The 22769-nt window shown below is 36.9% G+C and overlaps 2 protein-coding genes and 1 long non-coding RNA gene across 6 annotated transcripts in view; 1 reads left to right on the plus strand and 2 right to left on the minus strand.

Moving 5' to 3' along the window:
- LOC138855426 (uncharacterized) overlaps positions 1-2354 on the minus strand; it is a 341731-nt gene extending 339377 nt beyond the window's left edge. The window contains exon 1 of the long non-coding RNA XR_011394662.1: positions 1297-2354. This is a non-coding gene — a long non-coding RNA (uncharacterized lncRNA). The remainder of the gene's footprint in view (positions 1-1296) is intronic.
- The window catches only part of LOC128700899 (serine-rich adhesin for platelets), a 348673-nt gene extending 334821 nt beyond the window's left edge, over positions 1-13852 (plus strand). For 2 of the 3 annotated variants that reach the window (XM_070104712.1, XM_070104713.1), the window contains exons 11-12: positions 4906-5027; positions 11071-13852. In XM_070104712.1, the coding sequence (XP_069960813.1) occupies positions 4906-5027; positions 11071-12498 (1550 nt within the window). In that variant the 3' untranslated portion in view covers positions 12499-13852. Of the gene's footprint in view, positions 1-4905; positions 5028-8765; positions 8848-11070 lie in introns of all 3 variants that reach the window. The other variant, XR_011394661.1, reaches the window with a different exon arrangement.
- A 2746-nt stretch (positions 13853-16598) lies between these two features.
- LOC128700900 (uncharacterized) overlaps positions 16599-22769 on the minus strand; it is a 57687-nt gene continuing 51516 nt past the window's right edge. For both annotated transcript variants that reach the window (XM_070104710.1, XM_070104711.1), the window contains exons 12-14: positions 20299-20451; positions 19345-19554; positions 16599-18598 (exon numbers count right to left, since the gene is read on the minus strand). In XM_070104710.1, coding sequence (XP_069960811.1) covers positions 17585-18598; positions 19345-19554; positions 20299-20451 — 1377 coding nt within the window. In that variant the 3' untranslated portion in view covers positions 16599-17584. The remainder of the gene's footprint in view (positions 18599-19344; positions 19555-20298; positions 20452-22769) is intronic.

Consider the following 22769-nt stretch of genomic DNA (forward strand, 5'->3'; position numbering starts at 1 on the left):
GCTAAATGGATCATCAGTCACAAGACTTACAGAGGGAAAATTCCTAGGTATCCACCTTGACAGTAGCCTTAAGTTCTAGACACACATACAACAAATCACCAAGAAAATCTCCAAGACTGTAGGCATACTATCAAAGATAAGGTACTATGTTCCACAATCAGTTCTCCTGGCACTGTACCATTCACTCACATACCTTTATCTTACATATGGAATTTGTGCATGGAGATCAACAACATCCAATCACCTAAAACATCTCATAACCCAGCAAAAGGCAGCAGTAAGAATGATAATGAATTCCCACTCCCGCCAGCACACTCCACCAATTTTCAAAAGTCTGAATCTGCTCACCATTAAGAACATCCATACTTATTCATGTGCCACTACATACACAGAACAATACACACAAATATAAACCCTCCACTCAAACTTCTCCTCACCAACCTAAACAGGACACATGACCACAACACAAGACACAGATCTCTTTGTGATATACCTCGTGTCCATATCACATTGTGTAAAAACTCTATTCACATAAAGGGCCCCAAAATATGGAATTTATTACCAGAAGATATTAAAGTAACCCAGTCTGAAAATCAATTTAAGACTCTTCTCAAAGGCCACTTAATCACCCTAGACTAAATGCTAAATACTCAGTACACATTTACTCACCTATGTACTCCCACATCATAATTTCAACAATCACATTGAACCTTTTATCCATTGTTGACAGGAATATAATTGAACCATTGTTTTCACAAAAAGCATTTTCAAATATAAATATATCTTTGTATTATACAAATTTTGATTCATTTATAATTAATAATCTACTGTTCAACTATGAAATAATTACTATCCTACTGTACAAGTATGATATACTCCTTAGTGTTAAGTAGACTGTAAGCCAATAATGTTAAGTTGGCCCATAATGCCTAGGCCTAATAGAGGCTCTCTTTGCATTGCAACCCACTATTGTATATACAAAATCTCAATGAACTGTTTGCAAAGACATAAAATAAACAAATAAATAAATAATAAAAGTGTTTCTTTTTGGGTCACCCAGCCTCAGTGGGAGATGGCTGATGTGTGTGTATTTAGAGTATACATATGATAATTATTCTGGCCCAGCCCTCACATTAACAAGAGATACACAACCTAGTATAGGCCTACCACCACATGGTAACCCATCTGAAAACAATGTCTCCATATTTCCTTCCTGGTCATCTTAACTCAGTGTTTTGATACATTATAGCAACCCTGGCCCACTATTATTACATCAAACCTTAGTTATAGGCCTACCTCCCAGGGCAACACGTATTTTGCCCAGAAGAGTTGTTCCTGCCACTCTGGCTTCCTCAAGAGTGACCAACTGACCTGTGCTGCCCTCACATACAAGTCTTAATAAAAGAACATCACCATGCACAATAATTCTCAACTAATGCATTAATATTCTTGTTTTTCTCCATAATCCTATAACATTATACCTTTAAAATGCTGCTTTTAACTTTTAAGGATTAAATACTAATATATTTACAAGGACTCCAATGGAAATAAGTCACTTTGACTTTTTTTTTTTTTTTTGGGTTATCCTAGGTATTTTACACACGTTATTGTGATAATTGTACTTGTGTGTGCTTGTACCTAAATAAACTGGCTGCTGCTACAATATAATTATTATAATAAATTATTTATGTTCTGTTCACAAGTGAAACTGTTTCTCTTGAAATGTAAGGTTAATAAACAGACTGCCTTTCCCACATGAATGATCAGTTCTCGTGCCAGAATCAAGCCACTTGTGCCTCTAGCAGTTCAGTATAACTTGATAAGATAAGATAAGATAAGATTTCGTTCGGATTTTTAACCCCGGAGGGTTAGCCACCCAGGATAACCCAAGAAAGTCAGTGCGTCATCGAGGACTGTCTAACTTATTTCCATTGGGGTCCTTAATCTTGTCCCCCAGGATGCGACCCACACCAGTCGACTAACACCCAGGTACCTATTTGCTGCTAGGTGAACAGGACAACAGGTGTAAGGAAACGTGTCGAAATGTTTCCACCCGCCGGGAATCGAACCCGGGCCCTCCGTGTGTGAAGTGGGAGCGTTAACCACCAGGCCACCTACCTTGATATTATAAATAAGTAATTTCTTGTTACAAATACAGTGGACCCCCGGATAACAATCAGCTCCCAACTCGACCAATTATGTAAGTTTATTTTTGTAAGTGCTTTTGTAGGTGTATTTTTAGGGGTCTGAAATGGACTAATCTAATTCACAATATTTCTTATGGGAACAAATTCGGTCTATAACGGCACCCAAACAGACTTCTGGATTGAAATAACATCGTTATGCGGGGGTCCACTGTAATAGTCATTTCTTGTTACAAATCGTTAGTCATTTCTTGCTACATAGGACCCCAATTGAAATAGGCCACTTTGTCTAACTTGGGTTATTCTAGGTAATTTACGCATATGTTAAACTAGGTATGGTAATTGTACTTATGTGTACTTGTACCTAAATACACTTACTTACCCCAGTACAGCTAGGGTTCTACTAGTGGGTTCTATAACCCTATAATAGGTACACATTTCATAAATTTAGTCCCATAAACATTAATGTGAAGTAACATCTGTGACAGGTTAACTTAATATTAATATGTGAATGTTAAAAGTTTTCTGTGTGATATGCATCTGAAATGACAGGTTATATGAGGGAACATATGTTAAAAATGGTTTGCTACATGTCAGGAATGTTTGCTACATGTCAGGAATATTTGCTACATGTCAGGAATGTTTGCTACATGTCAGGAATATTTGCTACATGTCAGGAATATTTGCTACATGTCAGGAATGTTTGCTACATGTCAGGAATGTTTGCTACATGTCAGGAATATTTGCTACATGTCAGGAATATTTGCTACATGTCAGGAATGTTTGCTACATGTCAGGAATGTTTGCTACATGTCAGGAATGTTTGCTATATGTCAGGAATGTTTGCTACATGTCAGGAATGTTTGCTACATGTCAGGAATGTTTGCTACATGTCAGGAATGTTTGCTACATGTCAGGAATGTTTGCTACATGTCAGGAATGTTTGCTACATGTCAGGAATGTTTGCTACATGTCAGGAATGTTTGCTACATGTCAGGAATGTTTGCTACATGTCAGGAATGTTTGCTACATGTCAGAAATGTTTGCTACATGTCAGGAATGTTTGCTACATGTCAGGAATGATTTACTACATTTCAGAAATGATTCACATGTTCGGAATTATTCATTACATGTCAGGAATGATCCGCAACATGTCAGAAATTACTCACTACATGTACTAAATGATTTGCCACAAGTTAGGAGTTATTTGCTACATGTCAGGAGTGATTTGCTTCATTTTTTAATACACTAGTCATCTCCCACCAAGGTAGAGTGAGCCAACAAGAAGAAAACACTTTCACTGTAATTCATTCAGTCAGTCTTGCAATGTTTCAGAAATTATTCACTATGTGTTAGAAATTATCCAGTATGTTAGGAATTATTCACTGCATGTAAGATTAAAGAATATCTGTTGGAGTGTGAGCAGGGTAATACTTTGTGAGGGGATTCAGCAGAAACCAGTTAGTCAGACTTGAGTCTTGGAGGTGGGAAGTACAATGCCTGCACTTTATCAAATCAAAGTTTATTCTCTATAAGGATTACAGTGCGGGGTTTACAGATTTTGGTTATTGTGTGGTTTACATGTAGTAAAATACTAATTACAGAGGGGGCCACTAGAACACCTAGCATGGCTAGGCATTTCGGGCAAACTTAGATTAATTCTTAACCCTAAATTATAACAAATTGTGGAGTTTGTAATATTTACCGTTTAGAGTGACAGTTAAACTGTTGTATCTGCGCACCACTGGCAAGACAGTGATAGTGTGAATGATGGTGAAAGTTTTTTTTTCCAGGTCACCCTGCCTCAGTTGAAGATGGCCAGCATGTTAAAAAAAAATATGCAGTAGGCATCATAAATACAGCAGAACCTTGGTTTTGTATGCTCTGGTTAGATACAATTCTTGGAGAAAATTCTCTATAAAATGTGTTTTTTGTTAATATTTTTGGGTGTCTGGAATGGATTAATTGGTTCTGTTCCAGACATCCAAAAATATTAACAAAAAATGCATTTTATAAAGGACTTTCTCCAAGAATTGCCTCCAACCAGGACATACGAAAACGGGTTCCACTGTATACACGCAAATAAACTAGTATTTTTGTAGGATTGCCCTTCCTCTTGATGCACTCCGTAACACTGGTATGGCTAACTGATGAAGGATAAAAAAGTTGATACTTTTCCACAACTGCAAAATTTATGGCACTTGAGATTTTGGGGCACGAGAACACGTCCATGCCATGAAGCTTATGCTTAATAAGTTTCCAAATGCTCTCTATTGGATTTCAATCTAGTGAGTTACCAGGCATGCCATTAAAGTATGGAAAAATCAGAATAACTTAGTCAATTCTTCATGTCAAACCATGGAACGGGTGGGGGTTTGAACCCACGGCAAGTGAATCCTAAAACTCCAGGCCAGTGCGTAAGCTTATGCACTGGCCCGGAGTTTTACGACTCACTTGCCATGGATTCAAACCCCCACCCATTCCATGGTTTGCAATCATGTTATTATGATTTCTTGAGTCAATTCTTCATGTCTTTGGTAGTATGGCAAGGGGCACTTTTCAAATGTGCCAGGCAACTAGTCTGAAAATTGTACTTATGGGCATGTATATTTATTATGCCTACTATATATGAGAGGCAAGAAAGAAAGGGTAAAATAGAGAAGAGTTTTACCCATATAATATTGATGAGAGGCAGGTGAGGATGTTATAGATCATAGGCTGTTAGTGTGGTAGGTGTGAGTGTAGCGGGTGTTCCTTACAGTGACTGTGCAGGAGGACGAGGATGGGTACCTGGTGTCAAGATTACCTGATGGTTCACTATTACACCAGTCTTCCCGGTCCCACACCCACGACCACGCCCGTGCTGCCCGCCCACCGCCCAATGTGTGTGACTACAGTGCACGACCTCACTTATGACACCCACTCAGTAACCACCTACCATATACTTGAAGATTATGTAGCAGATAAATTGTCTTCTCTAAAGAACTAAATTAACTTTTCTCCATGTATTCATGTAACTCAGTTTTTCTGGGAATTTCTTGTTGCTTATGCCATTAAAAGTGATGCAATATTATCTCAGTTGGAAGGCGAGTCTTTTGTCACTATTGACATTAAATTTTATAATAAGACGATTAGAAATTTTTTTGGTTTTCATTTCACATGTGAGTTTTTTGCCTTAAATCAAAATGAAGCGCTAAGCCACAAGGGCTATACAGCGCTGCTGCTTTAAATATAAATCAAGAAATATGACAGTAAACGTACTGCATTACTCTAGCCTGATAAAGCTTGAATTATGTTCCCCTGTCTCACTGTACTCAAAAAAAAAAGATACAATATTAAACAAATGTTTTCACATTAAATATTTAAGAATTATTAAAGTCTTTAAAAATGTATTAATATTTTCTCTAACCATTTTCAAAATTTAGATACCACCTTTAAAATTTTAACTTTTTCAGATTCAGCATGTTAAAAATTCAATTAAAAATGCCTTGTTGAATTAAAATTATGGTTCATAGAGAAGGATTTTCTGAGATCACTGGTGCACACGAATGCAAAATATAATTTTTGTTAATAACGCAGACATGTACATAAATACATGTATTGTAGTGGTTTGTTTACATTATAAGGGACTAATTGCACATTTGTATATAAGACAACTAGCTATCTTTTGACAGTTATGTTAATTTAGTAGAATAATATACATGTTATGAAGACACTTCATCTCTGTTCTTCAAGTTTTGTTGAGACTAATATCCTCTTATGGCATCCTGTTTATCTTGTATTCAAGCAAGAATACACTCACTCTTACACTCGTACTCATGGAGTCACACTCACACATTCACTCATACATATACTCACTACTCTAGGGCTTCAATCTATTGAGGGTTCCCAGGCTGGTGTTCTTACAATGTATCAATGACCAGGTTAAAATAAGCAGAGCTAGCAAGCCACACTATTTCAGCTGGGCTCTGGAAGAATCACCACCTATATTCACATTCAACATGATTTTCCCTGGCATTCTGACATAAATAATGTGGCTCCCATACCTTTCAGGCATGATTATAATAGATGACTGGTTCAGAGAACCGACATGTTGATAAATTAGACACATGTGCAACTCTTGGGTATCTTTATTGAGGAAACGTTTTGCCACACAGTGGCTTCATCAGTCCATACAAAGGAGAAACTTGAAGAACAGGGGGAGAATGAGGCATGATTCTCCTCCTGTTCTTCAAGATTCTCCTGTGTATGGACTGATGAAGCCACTGTGTGGCAAAACGTTTCCTCAATAAAGATACCCAAGAGTTGCACATGTGTCTAATTTATCAACATGATTATAATAGCCCGGTTTGTGTTATTCATGATCATTATTGTGGTGATTCTTATACAACTCAGCTGGAACAGTGTACAGATCCTTGGTTGTGATTCTTTTGCCTGTGGTTGTTGATACAGTGGTTAGCTTGTAGTAATTATAAACAGGTACAATAATTCCATTACTCACATGCACATGACTTTTGTTAAGATAATTTCAAATAATTGTATCGTGGAAGCCACAAGGATTCACCTCCATTGCATGTTTAACCCTTAAATGTTCCAAACATATATATACGTTTTTTCAACATCTGAAAGTATGTAAAAAATGTAGATCTTTTTTGTTTTACATTTGAAAATGTGTAAAAAAAAAAGTTTTATCTACTTTTTTTTGGTTACATTTGAAAATATATTAAAAAAAGTACTAGATCTACTTTTGTAGCAATACGAATTTGAACGTCGATTTGTTTGGACCGTTTAAGGGTTAAGAATTCATTTAGCATCTAGTTAATATTTGGTATCAACTTAAGATTGCAATCTGCAATATAATAATTTCATCAGATACATTAAATATAATTGACAAATAAGCCGTCATACTTAGAATTGTTATTAAAGTAAATTACAGTACTACCATTGATAATAGCAATGGTAGTATCATCTACGTATATGTAACATGATCATTTAATACTGATTAATTTTCTTCGCTTTTTTTTACAAAAAACAACCAAGAGTATTATTTCTGGTCTCAGCTGACTTATACTCTGGAAATAAATGGCATAAAATACCGACACAATGGAAATATAAACATATGCAGTTTAATGTGATCCTTTATTGACAACGTTTCGCCCACACAGTGGGCTTTTTCAAGTCACAAACAGATCTACCTGGGGTGGAAGGTACGGAAGTATTTATAGTCAGGTTCAGAATGCTGAGGTCAGGTGGAGAATGCTGCATCTGATGATGTACCGAGTGGGGTTATAGAATCTAAAATCTTGGGTAGCTTGGAAGGGAGATTGGATAAGTTTGTGAGCAGACCTTCTACAGTGTTCTTATGTGGGATAGCGATGATGAAGTTTCTTGGCAAGTGGTTCAGCTATGTTATAGAAGCCACTATTCTGGTTGAAGTTGTCGGATATAGAAATAAGTGATGATTCCAGGATTCTTCGGTATTGAGTGTTGTCTTCTGTGGCGATAAGTCAATACCGAAGAATCCTGGAATCATCACTTATTTCTATATCCGACAACTTCAACCAGAATAGTGGCTTCTATAACATAGCTGAACCACTTGCCAAGAAACTTCATCATCGCTATCCCACATAAGAACATAGGAATGGAAGAACACTGCAGAAGGTCTGCTCACAAACTTATCCAATCTCCCTTCCAAGCTACCCAAGATTTTAGACTCTATAACCCCACTTGGTAGATCATCAGATGCAGCATTCTCCACCTGACCTCAACATTCTGAACCTGAGTATAAATACTCACGTACCTTCCACCCCAGGTATTATTATTATTATTATAATCAAGGGGTAGATCTGTTTGTGACTTGAAAAAGCTCACTGTGTGGGCGAAACGTTGTCAATAAAGGATTACATTATACTGCATATGTGTTTATATTCTGACTTATACTCTACTCTTTTTCGAAAATGATCACAAAATCTAAATTTTGTCATTTATGTGGTTGTTCAAAATAGAAGACACATTCATCTTTAATAGCTATAAAGAGAAATACTATTTTAAATAAAACTCTGAATACTTGGCAGGGAATATCTTCCATATACTTTATTATACAGCCTCTCCTCACTTAATGACGGAGTTCCGTTCCTAAGACCTTGCCGGTAAACGAATTCGTCACTAAGTGAGGAGAACACTATAATAGTAGTGGGTTTGTGTCGACCATCTTTGGTACTGTTTTAATGTCGCCTTTGCACCATTTATAACATATCTGGTATATTTTTAAATGTTTATACAGTAGTGTACTGTATATTGCAATAAACAGAATAGAGGAAATCAGCTGTAATATACATTATTTAGGTATGAATACTAGTCAGAGAGCCCATCGTAAGTCCAAGTCGTCAATAAACAAGTACGTCGCTAAGTGAGGAGAGGCTGTATTGTATATTACATAAACAAATTGCACTGTAGTTTTCAATAGTGAAATTGATTTTGAACTTGTAAATTACGCTACAAAATAAATATATTTATACATTGTGTTGTGACTTAGGTTAATGGTGACAGATGTATATAGTGAATTAATCAACTCTCATTCTACAGCTAACAATTCTTATGTGTGGATTTCTTTTATTTTAGAAACACGATGGTTTTTTTGGATGACAAGGGATTCCATCAGAAGATATTTTTCATGTTTTGGCTGAACAGGATCCAGCAGATGGTACTAATCTATTGACCTTCTATGCCAATACAAACTCAACATACATGAGTCATTTCAGTTTTTACCTATGAATGACCTCTACTGAATCATTGTTTTTTTTGTTTTATCTAACTTAAAATCTGATTATTTTGATAATTTCAGTTAATATGATTGTACTAAATATTAGACATTCAAACTGAACCTTAATAATATTGATTATATTGGTCAAAATAATTATAACAAATATTAGACCTTTGAAGGCTATTGCTTGTTATAAAATATTATTCCTATATACCAAATTAGAGTATTACTATAATTCATATTATAATAGCCAAGCACAAAACCCTTAGGGGTCATACAGTGTCTAGGGAATATAAGGTTATCAGATTTGATCAGAGGAAAGGGAGGATAGCTCCAATTCCTTGAATCAAGAGCCCTCCATCATGAAGGCATCCCCTCAGATGGTACTATACCAGAACACAAATGAATAGTTTAAAACCCCTTTCTATGGTAGTCTTAGTGACACTGGTGTATATGTATATATCTATATATATATATGTATGTGGCATGGCTGCATGGTGTTGATGGGACTGATGGCATGCCTCTTGTAGGTAGTGTCAAGCATGACCATGTCTTATTGCATGTCTAATTTTTTCCCGTTTCTCAGCTGGGACAACTGGCAGGGTAATGAAAGCAGACCTGCTATAGTATATTGTGACCTCTCACTAAATCTTGTCAGTGACTACAACACTGACACACACACACACAACACAATACATACACAGACACACACACACACACACACACAAACATACTTATACACCCAACCAAAAGACACACACACACACAAACATACTTATACACCCAACCAAAAGACACACACACACACAAACATACTTATACACCCAACCAAAAGACACACACACACACACACATACATACATCTCTTGACTCTGTAATCATGAATACACAGTGCTATATAAGTATCTTTAAAATTATTGTGTATGATGTAACTTAGACAGTATCTTAGTTATTGATGGTTGGACAAAGTGGATCATCTAAAGGTTTGCCTCTCCCTCCCTCCTTAATTCTCCCCTCCCCCCTCTCTAAATCCCATCCTCTCTTCTTCCTTCCCTCCCTCCCACAAGGAAACCAGTATAACAGAGTCAGGCAGATTCTTATGATTGGTTAAGTAAATTAAGTTAGGTTTCATTACATTTCAACAGTTAAGTTGCATTGTTAATCTTTGCCACAAAACAAAATATTAACACTGTACATATTCACGTAACTATTTCACCGTTTCATTGGGTAATGAGACAGAGTGAATCTTAAGGTGATCTCATAATGGAATTACTGGTAATGGTTAAATTAATTTGGTAATATCTTAATAAATTTTTAGTAGTTGGACCAGACATTATTTTGTCTATGTTGGGTAAGATTTTAATAATTATTGCTTGGATAAACTGTAAATATTAATAGTGATTAAAATGGCTGGATAACATATTAATTATTACTGGTTAAGTAAGATCTAATTATTAGGTAGTGAAATTTTTAAATGTTTAATACATGTTGAAATGTTCTTTAATGATTAGCTTTGATCTTCAGTGTTAATTGTTAATGACTGGAAATGATCATATTTCCAGTAACTTAATATTGTGTAATCATTAATTTTGGAGGTAAAAATACGCCTTCTTAATTTTGCAAAAGTTCTCATTAACACTCTTCATATATAATACTTCAAACTTGATATATACTTTGTTTATGCAAATAATTATTTTAACCCGTAAACGGTCAAAGCAGATCTACGTTTTTTTTACATATTTTCAAATATGACAAAAAAAAAAGTAGATCAAAGTTTTTTTACACATTTTCAAATGTAAAAAAACAAAAAGAAGATCTACTTTTTTACACACTTTCAAATGTTGAAAAAACGCATATATACGTTTGGACCGTTTACGGGTTAACAGATCCAGTACATTATAAACAGCTTCAAATTAATAAAATAAATGTTGAAATTATTGCTACTGTATTACATATACACTGATGTATTATGTATCAAAATGCTTAAAAATATCATATCTGAAAGATATATTTTTTCCATACAGTAACCTATTTATAAAATAATGATACTGTTTAACTATTCAAATTACGTATGTTAAAAATTGAAAATTATACCGCCCCTAATGATGCAAATATTGTTTATAGAAATTGAGAACGAAGTTAATCTCTTATATTTTGTTTCAGGTAAACTACCAGTTAGATGAGACTGCTTATAGCCCTGGCCTGCTCTCGTCTGTATCACATTCTAGTCCCAATAAACCTCAGTTGGAGAAGACTGTGGTTGCTTATGTAAATAACACAGGTAACATATTTAGAGCAAGTAGCAGTGGTACCACAAGTGAAAACAGCAACAATCCATCTGATATCCACAGTGATCCACTAAGTGTACAAAATCAAATTGAAGAATATGATATTTTTGACGAAATACGAAAAACTAGTGACAGTGATAGTGTGAGAGAAATGCAACAGTTTGGTTTTCACCAGCATGGGAAGATGACCAGGAACAATGGGTCATCTTCCCAGGAATTTGAAATGAGCAGGAATACACTCAGCAGAATGGAGGCTGAAAGAGAAATGGATGTGCACACTCACAGTTCTGCATATTCTCAGGTCAGCCAAGAAACTGCTGATGACAGTGTTTTAGGGCCAGAAGAAAATGTAATACAGGAAAATCATATAGTAAAAAGCAAGGAAGATCAAACAGGTCACCAACAAGAGAACCTACATATACACAGAGAAGTACTAGACTCTGATAATAGGCAAAATGATGGGACTTATAAGCCCAGATGTACAAGTGAAAGTCAGGCTGTGCATAATGAAACCAGCAAAATAGGTCAGTCAAATAAAAATAAACATGGCAGATATGATGATGATGATGATGACAAAGGCATAAAGAAACTAAGGAAAATCCTAAAAGAAGCTCAAGAAAGTATAAAGAAGTTCCAAATGGATTTTGAACTTGAAGGTATCTTTAAAATCAGTAATGTTTCAAGATCACAGGAAGCAGTGGTAGCTGACCACCTGGCAGATGTCAGTAATATTAATGGAACAAGGCATTCCAACCATAGTAACTGTGGGTCTGTGAATTCCTCAGATTCATTAAGAGGCAACACAGCTCAAGATAAAGTCGAGGAGGAATATGGTACCACAGCTCACAGGCTGAGGCACCAGCAACAGAGATATGTTCACAGAATGCTTAGTCATTCCAGACTTGGAGAAAATATCTTTCGTAAATACTATAGTCAGTCCAGAAAGGGAGGACAAAACTTTGCTAGACACACTATATCTCCAGATGAAGCAATTTTTTCTAAATCTTCAAAAACTGCTGTGCACTCCACCTCTTTCCTTAATTCTGACTCAAACTTGCCAATAAACAATACAGTTTCTGGACCCTTATCTAGGATGTCTCCTCAAGTTAGGGAAACACATTCAGGTATATCAGCAGAAATTCACACAGACAAAGGACTTTCAGAAAATATACAGACAGATTCTGCTACTGACCTTACTGAGACAGAAGCCATTGATCAGCTCAAAGTTTCAGGTGCTAAGGCTGACAGAGGTATGCATATTATAAATCAAAGTGGAGAAGACAGAAAATTTTCAAGAAAGTAATTAAACATTTTGCTTATGAATATACAGATAAACATTTGGGAATGAGTATAGATTAAAAATATAATTCCACTTACGTATTCTTATTTTTACTTTGATTTTTAGTTAAAAGATCAGTGCTAAAAATAAGTATTTAACATTACAAAAGCAGGATCGTTATACCATATGACATAGGGTAATAATACTGCTCCTGTTTTGTTAAATAGTGGTTCTCATATATGTCACATTGTGAAATTATCAAGTTAAAGATCAATAACATACCTTGTAAAACTATAATGTAAGATATGTCTATCGACTAATCTCACAGCTGGTATACTGTAGACTCGGTTTATATACTCTACATGTATGTTTGGAAATCTGAAGGTGTAGGGTACACTGCTCATGCTTATGTATGCTTTGTGGTTCATAATGTGGTATTAATAATTTACCTTTCTAACATTGGTTTATATCAGATTAACTGTGTACAGCTTGTTAAATTTTAGAAAAAATGTGTAATACTCTTCAGATTCAGACAGAACGAGCCTTTAGAACTCAAAGGGCAAGACAACGTAACATTCTCCAGCAGTGCTAAAATGGTTGTGAAGTTAGAAGTGCTGCTTCTTGCTCACCGAGGCAGTAATGCCTCACCCAACTAATGACAAATAATCAGGATGGTGATGAACACCATCTTTGATGAAATGGTTAATGTGAAGTTGATCTGCAGATGTTTAGCTTATTTGAACTGAGTGCGTGCGTTGTGGTCAGGACTGAAGATGGTGACTCTCAAATGATTGACCGATTTAAAAATAAGATAAAACTTTTGATGACAATTATTTAATATTCAGCTCAGTTTGTTTATAATAAGAGAGGTCTTGTTGTTGTGTGATTTTTGTGCATATCTTTGCTACAAAGCAAGTTGTCAACAATGGCCTCAGAAGATTTTCTCACATTGTTTTCCATTGTAAATAAGTAAATTTCCATTGTAAATAAGTAAATTACCATATATAATTCTACTGTAGTTGTCATGACTACATACTAATGTGTACTATGTACAATCTACAAATTCATGTGTTTTGTGAACTACACTGCCATTGATCCTATTGTAACTTTACACATGGTACAGTGGACCCCCGCATAACGATCACCTCCCAATGCGACCAATTATGTAAGTGTATTTATGTAAGTGCGTTTGCACGTGTATGTTTGGGGGTCTGAAATGGACTAACCTACTTCACAATATTCCTTATGGGAACAAATTCGGTCAGTACTGGCACCTGAACATACTTCTGGAGTGAAAAAATATCGTTAACCGGGGGTCCACTGTATTTCCTGCATATTGTGATCACATTGTTAGTTATTAATAAAGAAATTATACTTACACTTTGGTTTATTTTCTACATAAAAGGACAGGGTTAATATAATGCACGTTGAAATAAACTGCATAATAGTACAGACATCCCTTGTTTTATGCTGTAGGTGTTTTTCAGGGTCATGGTACGAGCACTAAGCTCAGTCACACTTGTTGTTATAATCAAATAAAGCGCTAAACCGACAAGGGAGTCAGGCTATAAATAATTCTGCAAGACGGTGAACTGCACCAATTACATACATATATAACTTACAAATACAGAACTGAATAGATATGGTCAGTTTGGAGGGATATGTTGTGTATCTTTATAAGTATATGCTTCTAAACTGTTGTGTTCTGAGCACCTCTGCAAAAACAGTGATTTTGTGTGAGTGAGGTGAAAGTGTTGAATGATGAAAGTATTTTCTTTTTGGGGATTTTTTTTTTTTTTGGGGGGGGGTCACCCTGCCTTGGTGGGAGACGGCCGACTTGTTGGGAAAAAAAAAATGCAAAATAGCAAATTTGCATGAAACTGGGGAAATATGTCTTCAAAAATATAAAATACCATTTTTCTCTTGTCCACAGCAAATGAAACTGAATAAATGAAGAATTTCTGTATGCATGTATGTACATGTACAGCAATCAATTAGTATTTGTGTATTCAAAAAGTACACTACCCATACTGTGGAGGGGTGGGGATGTTGCATTTCAGAGAATCCTTCAAACTGTGATGTCCACGCACTTCTGGCAACACAGCTACTGGGTGAATTGATGGCAACTGTTTCCGTTTTAGGGTCTCCCAACGTTGGTGGAAGATAGTCGACGTGGTAAAACGAAAAGAGCAAAGTATGTTAGTGGTAGAATCTCTTTTATAATTAATGTATTATTATTATAATCAAGGGGGAAGCGCTAAACCCGGAGGATTATACAGCACCGGGGGGGGGGGGGGGATGTGGAAGGCATTCAGGCTTAATTCGGGGAACTGGAGCACAGATCCAATTCCCTAAATCAAGAGCCCCTCACCATATAATTAATGTAATGTTTGCATTAGCTGTAGTACACACTACCTCTTCTTGGATCCCAGTCCATCTGTTTTTCACTCTTATTCTCTCTGCTCATGTATAGAAATCTATCTATTTTTCTTATATCCTTTAATAAACTTATGTGATTATTATATTGTCTCCTTTTTTCTCCTATCTACCAATGAGTGAGCAGTGCCCTTAGTATTTTTGTAATTCTTATTAACTCTCAAATCCATTGTGTATGTACATACATCATTTTATCTACAGGGCAGAAAGGCCCAGACTTAGAAAATTGCTCTTGGTGTTTCATATCATGAGGTGCCCCATCAACCAGGCCGAGAGATAGCTAGGTGGGCCAGCAAGCTGTGAGAGAAAGTCTAAATAAGCGGGCAATCAACTTTAAATTCCAGGCTGTGAGAAAAGAAAAACCCATGAAATGGTCACAGGCAAATCACAAGTAGTACAGAGGATGGTTATATTTCACGTGTATTCATGTGGCTCAGCAGCTGTAAAATAAAACTTACTTCACCAGGGGTCCCCTTTGGAATTGGGGGGGGAGGGGGAAATGTTGAAAGATGTTGCAACTGTATGTTTTATAGGCAGTGACCATACTACAGCTGTTGGGGGTTCCCAGCCTTTATAATATTCACTGGGAAACATTAAATGAATATTGGTCAAACAGTGCCTGGGAAATGGGTGGTAATCAGGTTTGATACAAATAAGGGAAGGGGAGCTCCAGTTCCTCAGATTAAGAGTCCTTCACCAGGTTTGAGCAAACTGTTATCAAGTTTAGTCACATGTACATATATGGTGTGGTTTATGGCACAGTTCGTTGAACATTACTCAATTTAACATAAATTTAATTCACACTATGTACGTACTTTGTAACATAGTAGTACATGAACATTTGAGACACTGCTGAGAGTATTGAAGAGGGGGGGGGGGCAGCTCCAGAATTTTTATATATTTGGGGCTTATAGGTGGCAGTCTGGTTCAATGAGGCAGCTCAGGGATTTATTGTGAAGCAGAGTTATTATTTGGGGGATTCTGGAGGGTCTGATGGAATTTTGGGGGTTCATACACTCCTCCCTTGACACTGCCCTGGGTGCAGGGCAAACTTTTGATATTTCATTGTATACAGCTTTATCATATCAACGTAAGGGAGGTGCCTTGATACTGGGGAGATCTTCATGACTTGTATTTTTGTGCCATGATTGTAGGGAATTAGACCCCTGGTGCATCTGAGGATACTGGATTCCTGCATTTCTTGGAGGAAAGGTTGCTAAGCTTGTTGGGATCAGACTGGGTGATGGTGGTCGTGTTCTGGAGTCTCTGTTTTACTTTCAACTGTATGAATGGAATAGTTTCTAACACAACTTGAAGGGGCCCCAACTTGTCCCACGTGATGAACATATCGTCAGCATATCTGAACCAAGGTACTGTATTAGTACAAAGACAATTGCTAAATCCATGGGGGCCATACAGACTATTTTAATCAGGGGGATGGTCATTAGAACCCACCATATCATAGAGGAACCATCATCAGGGGAGCATTATTATGACTTACCACAATCTGATGCATAGTTTTCCTATTCATCTTCTGAGCATCAATAAAATGCTGGTTAAACACATTTTACCTAGCTTAATGGTAAGACAAAACTTGCCCTGCTGTGCCGCAAGCTCTGTTCATGTGCCTACATACTGTATACAATTGTTGCTAACAAAATACAACAGAGGACTGGTAAACAAAAGTGTGGATTTAATATTTCTTTAGCAGGTACTTGACAGGCAAATAGATTTGTGTCTTTTTACAACTATACATAAAAGCAACCAAGCAATAAGCTTAGCACTTGCAATACAAGAGCACAGGTATCAGGTACTCTGATTCACTAGGACTTCGTGTTCAAATCTCTGGGAAAGGAAAGTACATGAAAATAATGAAAATATATCAGCCAATTGTGAATGTCCTTGTGATGAATATAAAGTGTGGAAGAAACTAGCATTTCCTAATAACCAATTCTGCTCGGATGTCACAATCTAGGAATTTTTTGGAGAAATTAACAAGATAGTTTCAGGTAAAAATCTTAACTCTTCATTCATAAATGAGCATAACAATACTCAACAAATTTATATCATAACATAATGTGGTTATCACTAATATTGAGCCTTTCATACATTTACAACATTGCTTTATACCTATATCAACACAGCCTTCTCTTGTTCAATATTACTGAAGAACACATTTAATTAATATCTGCTATTTACATATCAAAGATTGGTGCACAGAACTATTAATATACTGGGTCATTTCCATTATCACCTAAATGACCTAATCTTGATTAATACATAAAAATATATTTATGGATATTTACATTTCATAAACACTTTGCAAATCAGTGCTTTTACAACTATTATTAAAGCCATTTAGGTATATATATGGAAATTTATTGTTACTGACTGAATTTATTTACAATTTGTGCAAAACTGAAATTGTTCTAAGCTTTTACTAATGAACAAAATTTACAAAAATTTTATAAGATCCACTTAACAACCAGCATAATTCAATGGCAAATTTCAAGCTAAATTATGAAAATTAACTATTATCTTTTCATTTGTACATATGAGACTTTATAACTCAGAAACAATAAGAGTCATATATTAATTTCAATTTAATTTAAATATTTTGCATTTAAAAAATGAATATACTGTATATGCCAATATAAAATGAAGGTATAAGGCCTTACTCAGCAGTTTCAATAGCTGTGTTAGTCAAAAGACAGAGCTGTTGAAATATAGTGACCTGCTCTGTCAATGGCAAGTATGATATAACATTTTGATAAGACAATAAGCTTTCCCCATCCCTCTTTTCCTGTTCACTGAGTTCTGAAGTCATCAACCTGAGACGGAGAACATCGAACAACTTGGTCCACTCTGCTTCATCTGCAGGTAGTACGTATTCTTCTGTACCGTCCTCTTTTTGGCTAGCTTCTCCTTGAGACACACTCACCATTCCATCCTGAACTACATATGTGCCAGGCTCCCCACTTTCAACTAACACTGCTGACTGACTATCACTGTCCACAAACATTGCTGGTGTTTCTAAAGTTGTCTCATCGCCTTCCATAAGGACAGCAGATGTCCCATGTTGCCTACCAGCTTGGCGGACAGTAGATGATGCTCCAGTAGCTCCACTAGTTGAAACCACCAATGATGTTCCATCAACTTCTCCTTCCAGTTGCGTTTGACAAAATTCTTTCATGTACTGATCAACAGTCAGTGCTGAACCTTCAAGTTTCACTGAACCTTCAAGTTTCAGTGTCCCTTGCGTCACTACTTGCTGACCAGTCACTTCTCTCTCCTCACCTGTTGCAACTAATAATTCTTCCAGTCCAACATCACTATTACCACCTTTGCTTTTGCTAACTGTTCCTCGTGACAGATGTGGGCTAAATTGTTTAAATCGTTTGCGGTTACCATTTCTAGAAAGGTAATTTGATTTGTCTCTGGCATGCCTTTCCATGATACGATTCATAAGTTCCTGTGGATGATCCACTTCAGTGTGTGTGTGCTGAGGATAGTACACCATTTGTGTTTCTCCATCATAGTCCTGAGTTATAGTATTGTACTGCACTTTTAGGTGGATACGAGCATGGCAGTTGCTCGATCGTTGTATTCTAACAAACCACCTTCGCTTCTGTTTATTAGGGGAGTCGCTCTCTGTTTCACTGTCTCGTTTCTCTTTCGACTGATCAATCTGTAAAAAGGAAAATAAAGAGTACATTTAATTTTGGTGCAAAGTTTGCATACAAGCAAAACATTATTGGAGTATGTATTAATCTCAACAAAGTATGCACCAGCTGACAGCTTCTCAATGAAGTCAACCTTTCTAATTTCTAATGTGCATTCATAACATTGATGACATGGGTATTTGAATTTACGAACATGAGCAATTGGATACTCTATGTGTCTATACTAGTGATTTTTTTTGTTTTTCAACAAGTCGGCCGTCTCTCACCGGGCAGGGTGACCCAAAAAAGAAACTCCCCAAAATGAAAAAACTTTCATCATTATTCAACACTTTCACCTCAATCACACACATTATCACTGTTTTTGCAGAGGTGCTCAGAATACAACAGTTTAGAAGCATATACGTATAAAGATACACAACATATCCTTCCAAACTGCCAATATCCCAAACCCCTCCTTTAAAGTGCAGGACTCAACTCCGGCTATATAAAAATAACCGGTTTCCCTGAATCCCTTCACTCAATATTACCCTGCTCACACTCCAACAGATCGTCATGTGATTTTATTATTATTAACACACTGGCCGATTCCCACCAAGGCAGGGCGGCCCGAAAAAGAAAAACTTTCACCATCATTCACTCCATCACTGTCTTGCCAGAAGGGTGCTTTACACTACAGTTTTTAAACTGCAACATTAACACCCCTCCTTCAGAGTCATGTGACATCCACACAAAATGCTATAAGGAAACTTACTTTAGCTGTATGGAATCTATGACACACCATCTGGATGAGCTTCATGTCATTCTTCTCAATGCGAGTTGTATCTCTTATGTAACGTACATTATATTTCTTTTCTTCACCAGTCAGCCACTGGTAGAACAGTTCAAGGTTTTTAAAAGTTTTGAATTCTCTGGGCACTACAATATTATGGACTTCTTCCATATGCTTAAACAGAAGTTTCACCTGGAAAAAAATACACAATACAATCATTAGCAAGTATTCAAAAATGTTCAAGTTCGTTACTGAAGCTTAATTATTATTAAATTTACGGAGAAACACTAAAGTTTTATGGTCGAAGTGCCTAAGAAATCTGAGGTAGTTAGAGTTTATTCAAGAGGATGGCTCTAAGTCTGTAAATTAAGAGCCCATCACCAGCATCAAGGCCCCCCCCTTCAAGGGTCAAAGGTTAATAAGGCTTAAGCATAAGCTATAAAACTTAATTGTTTAAAAAAAAGAGGGGGGGAGGGGAAGGGAAGATTCTAAATACACAAGACATAACTGCTTAACTAAATATGAAACTGCCAAATGTTACAAAATAAATGGAGGTCTATATTTTAAATAAAAAATTCTGTTTATAAACTCAAAATGCTAAATGAAACATTTGTCAAAATTACAGGTTGAAACTAGTGCAATACTGAATATATAAATTTCTGGTATGATATATCTATCTATCTCTATATATATATCTCTCTCTCTATATCTATCTATATATCTCTCTCTATATATATTTATATATATCTATCTCTATCTCTCTCTCTCTCACATGGATGTATGCACACACACACACACACACACACACACACACACACACACACACACACACACACACACACACACACACACACACACACACACACAGCAAATAAATTGCTTTGGCAGGTCAATAAATTACAGTACATGCAAGAACATCACCTAAGTTGTACAAACCTGATAAAATGAAAGATGGCTACAGCCTGGTTCTTGGCACTTAAAATTCCCTCCTCTTGAGACAGAGGGCTTGTTACTCTGGCTCACCTCAGTACAAACCTCACGAACATGACGAAGAAAGTCAAAGTGTTTGGAAAATACTTGCTGACATTCCTGTGAATAAAATAACTTTATAACTCAAAATTTTGTCACCACCATGGCAATGACAATTTAAGTAATTTTGAAAGATTGGATATCAGATTGGAGGGAGAGAGTATGGAGGAAGTGAATGTATTCAGATATTTGGGAGTGGACGTGTCAGCGGATGGGTCTATGAAAGATGAGGTGAATCATAGAATTGATGAGGGGAAAAAGGTGAGTGGTGCACTTAGGAGTCTGTGGAGACAAAGAACTTTGTCCTTGGAGGCAAAGAGGGGAATGTATGAGAGTATAGTTTTACCAAAGCTCTTTTATGGGTGTGAAGCATGGGTGATGAATGTTGCAGTGAGGAGAAGGCTGGAGGCAGTGGAGATGTCATGTCTGAGGGCAATGTGTGGTGTGAATATAATGCAGAGAATTCGTAGTTTGGAAGTTAGGAGGAGGTGCGGGATTACTAAAACTGTTGTCCAGACGGCTCAGGAAGGGTTGTTGAGGTGGAACAAAACAGAATGACTTTGAGAGTGTATAAATTTGTAGTGGAGGGAAGGCGGGGTAGGCGTCGGCCTAGGAAAGGTTGGAGGGAGGGGGTAAAGGAGGTTTTGTGTGCAAGGGGCTCGGACTTCCAGCAAGTATGCGTGAGCATATTTGATAGGAGTGAATGGAGACAAATGTTTTTTAATACTTGACGTGCTGTTGGAGTATGAGCAAAGTAATATTTATGAAGCGATTCAGGTAAACTGGCAGGCCGGACTTAAGTCCTGGAGATTGAGGGGTCTTAATGTTGCAGTTTTATAAACTGTAGTGTAAAGCACCCCTCTGGCAAGACAGTGATGGAGTGAATGATGATGAAAAGTTTTTCTTTTTCAGGTCACCCTGCCTTGGTGGGAATCGGCCGATGTATTAATAATAATAAGTACTGTGTAGAAGAGAGGGAGACTACTTCCCGGTAAAAGTAGGTCTTAGACAGGGATGTGTAATGTCACCATGGTTGTTTAATATATTTATAGATGGGGTTGTAAAGGAAGTAAATGCTAGGGTGTTTGGGAGAGGGGTGGGATTAAATTATGGGGAATCAAATTCAAAATGGGAATTGACACAGTTACTTTTTGCTGATGATACTGTGCTTATGGGAGATTCTAAAGAAAAATTGCAAAGGTTAGTGGATGAGTTTGGGAATGTGTGTAAAGGTAGAAAGTTGAAAGTGAACATAGAAAAGAGTAAGGTGATGAGGGTGTCAAATGATTTAGATAAAGAAAAATTGGATATCAAATTGGGGAGGAGGAGTATGGAAGAAGTGAATGTTTTCAGATACTTGGGAGTTGACGTGTCGGCGGATGGATTTATGAAGGATGAGGTTAATCATAGAATTGATGAGGGAAAAAAGGTGAGTGGTGCGTTGAGGTATATGTGGAGTCAAAAAACGTTATCTATGGAGGCAAAGAAGGGAATGTATGAAAGTATAGTAGTACCAACACTCTTATATGGGTGTGAAGCTTGGGTGGTAAATGCAGCAGCGAGGAGACGGTTGGAGGCAGCGGAGATGTCCTGTTTAAGGGCAATGTGTGGTGTAAATATTATGCAGAAAATTCGGAGTGTGGAAATTAGGAGAAGGTGTGGAGTTAATAAAAGTATTAGTCAGAGGGCAGAAGAGGGGTTGTTGAGGTGGTTTGGTCATTTAGAGAGAATGGATCACAGTAGAATGACATGGAAAGCATATAAATCTATAGGGGAAGGAAGGCGGGGTAGGGGTCGTCCTCGAAAGGGTTGGAGAGAGGGGGTAAAGGAGGTTTTGTGGGTAAGGGGCTTGGACTTCCAGCAAGCGTGCGTGAGCGTGTTAGATAGGAGTGAATGGAGACGAATGGTACTTGGGACCTGACGATCTGTTGGAGTGTGAGCAGGGTAATATTTAGTGAAGGGATTCAGGGAAACCGGTTATTTTCATATAGTCGGACTTGAGTCCTGGAAATGGGAAGTACAATGCCTGCACTTTAAAGGAGGGGTTTGGGATATTGGCAGTTTGGAGGGATATGTTGTGTATCTTTATATGTTTATGCTTCTAGACTGTTGTATTCTGAGCACCTCTGCAAAAACAGTGATAATGTGCGAGTGTGGTGAAAGTGTTGAATGATGATGAAAGTATTTTCTTTTTGGGGATTTTCTTTCTTTTTTGGGTCACCCTGCCTCGGTGGGAGACGGCCGACTTTTTTAAAAAAAAAAAAAAAAAAAAAAAAAAAAAAGTACTGTGTGTTCTAGGTAGTAGGTTGGTAAACAGCAACCACCCAGGGAGGTACTACCGTCCTGCCAAGTGAGTGTACAACGAAAGCCTGTAATTG

This window comes from Cherax quadricarinatus, chromosome 94 (genome assembly GCF_038502225.1).
Source record: "Cherax quadricarinatus isolate ZL_2023a chromosome 94, ASM3850222v1, whole genome shotgun sequence".
In the NCBI taxonomy this organism is placed as follows: Eukaryota; Metazoa; Arthropoda; class Malacostraca; order Decapoda; family Parastacidae; genus Cherax; species Cherax quadricarinatus.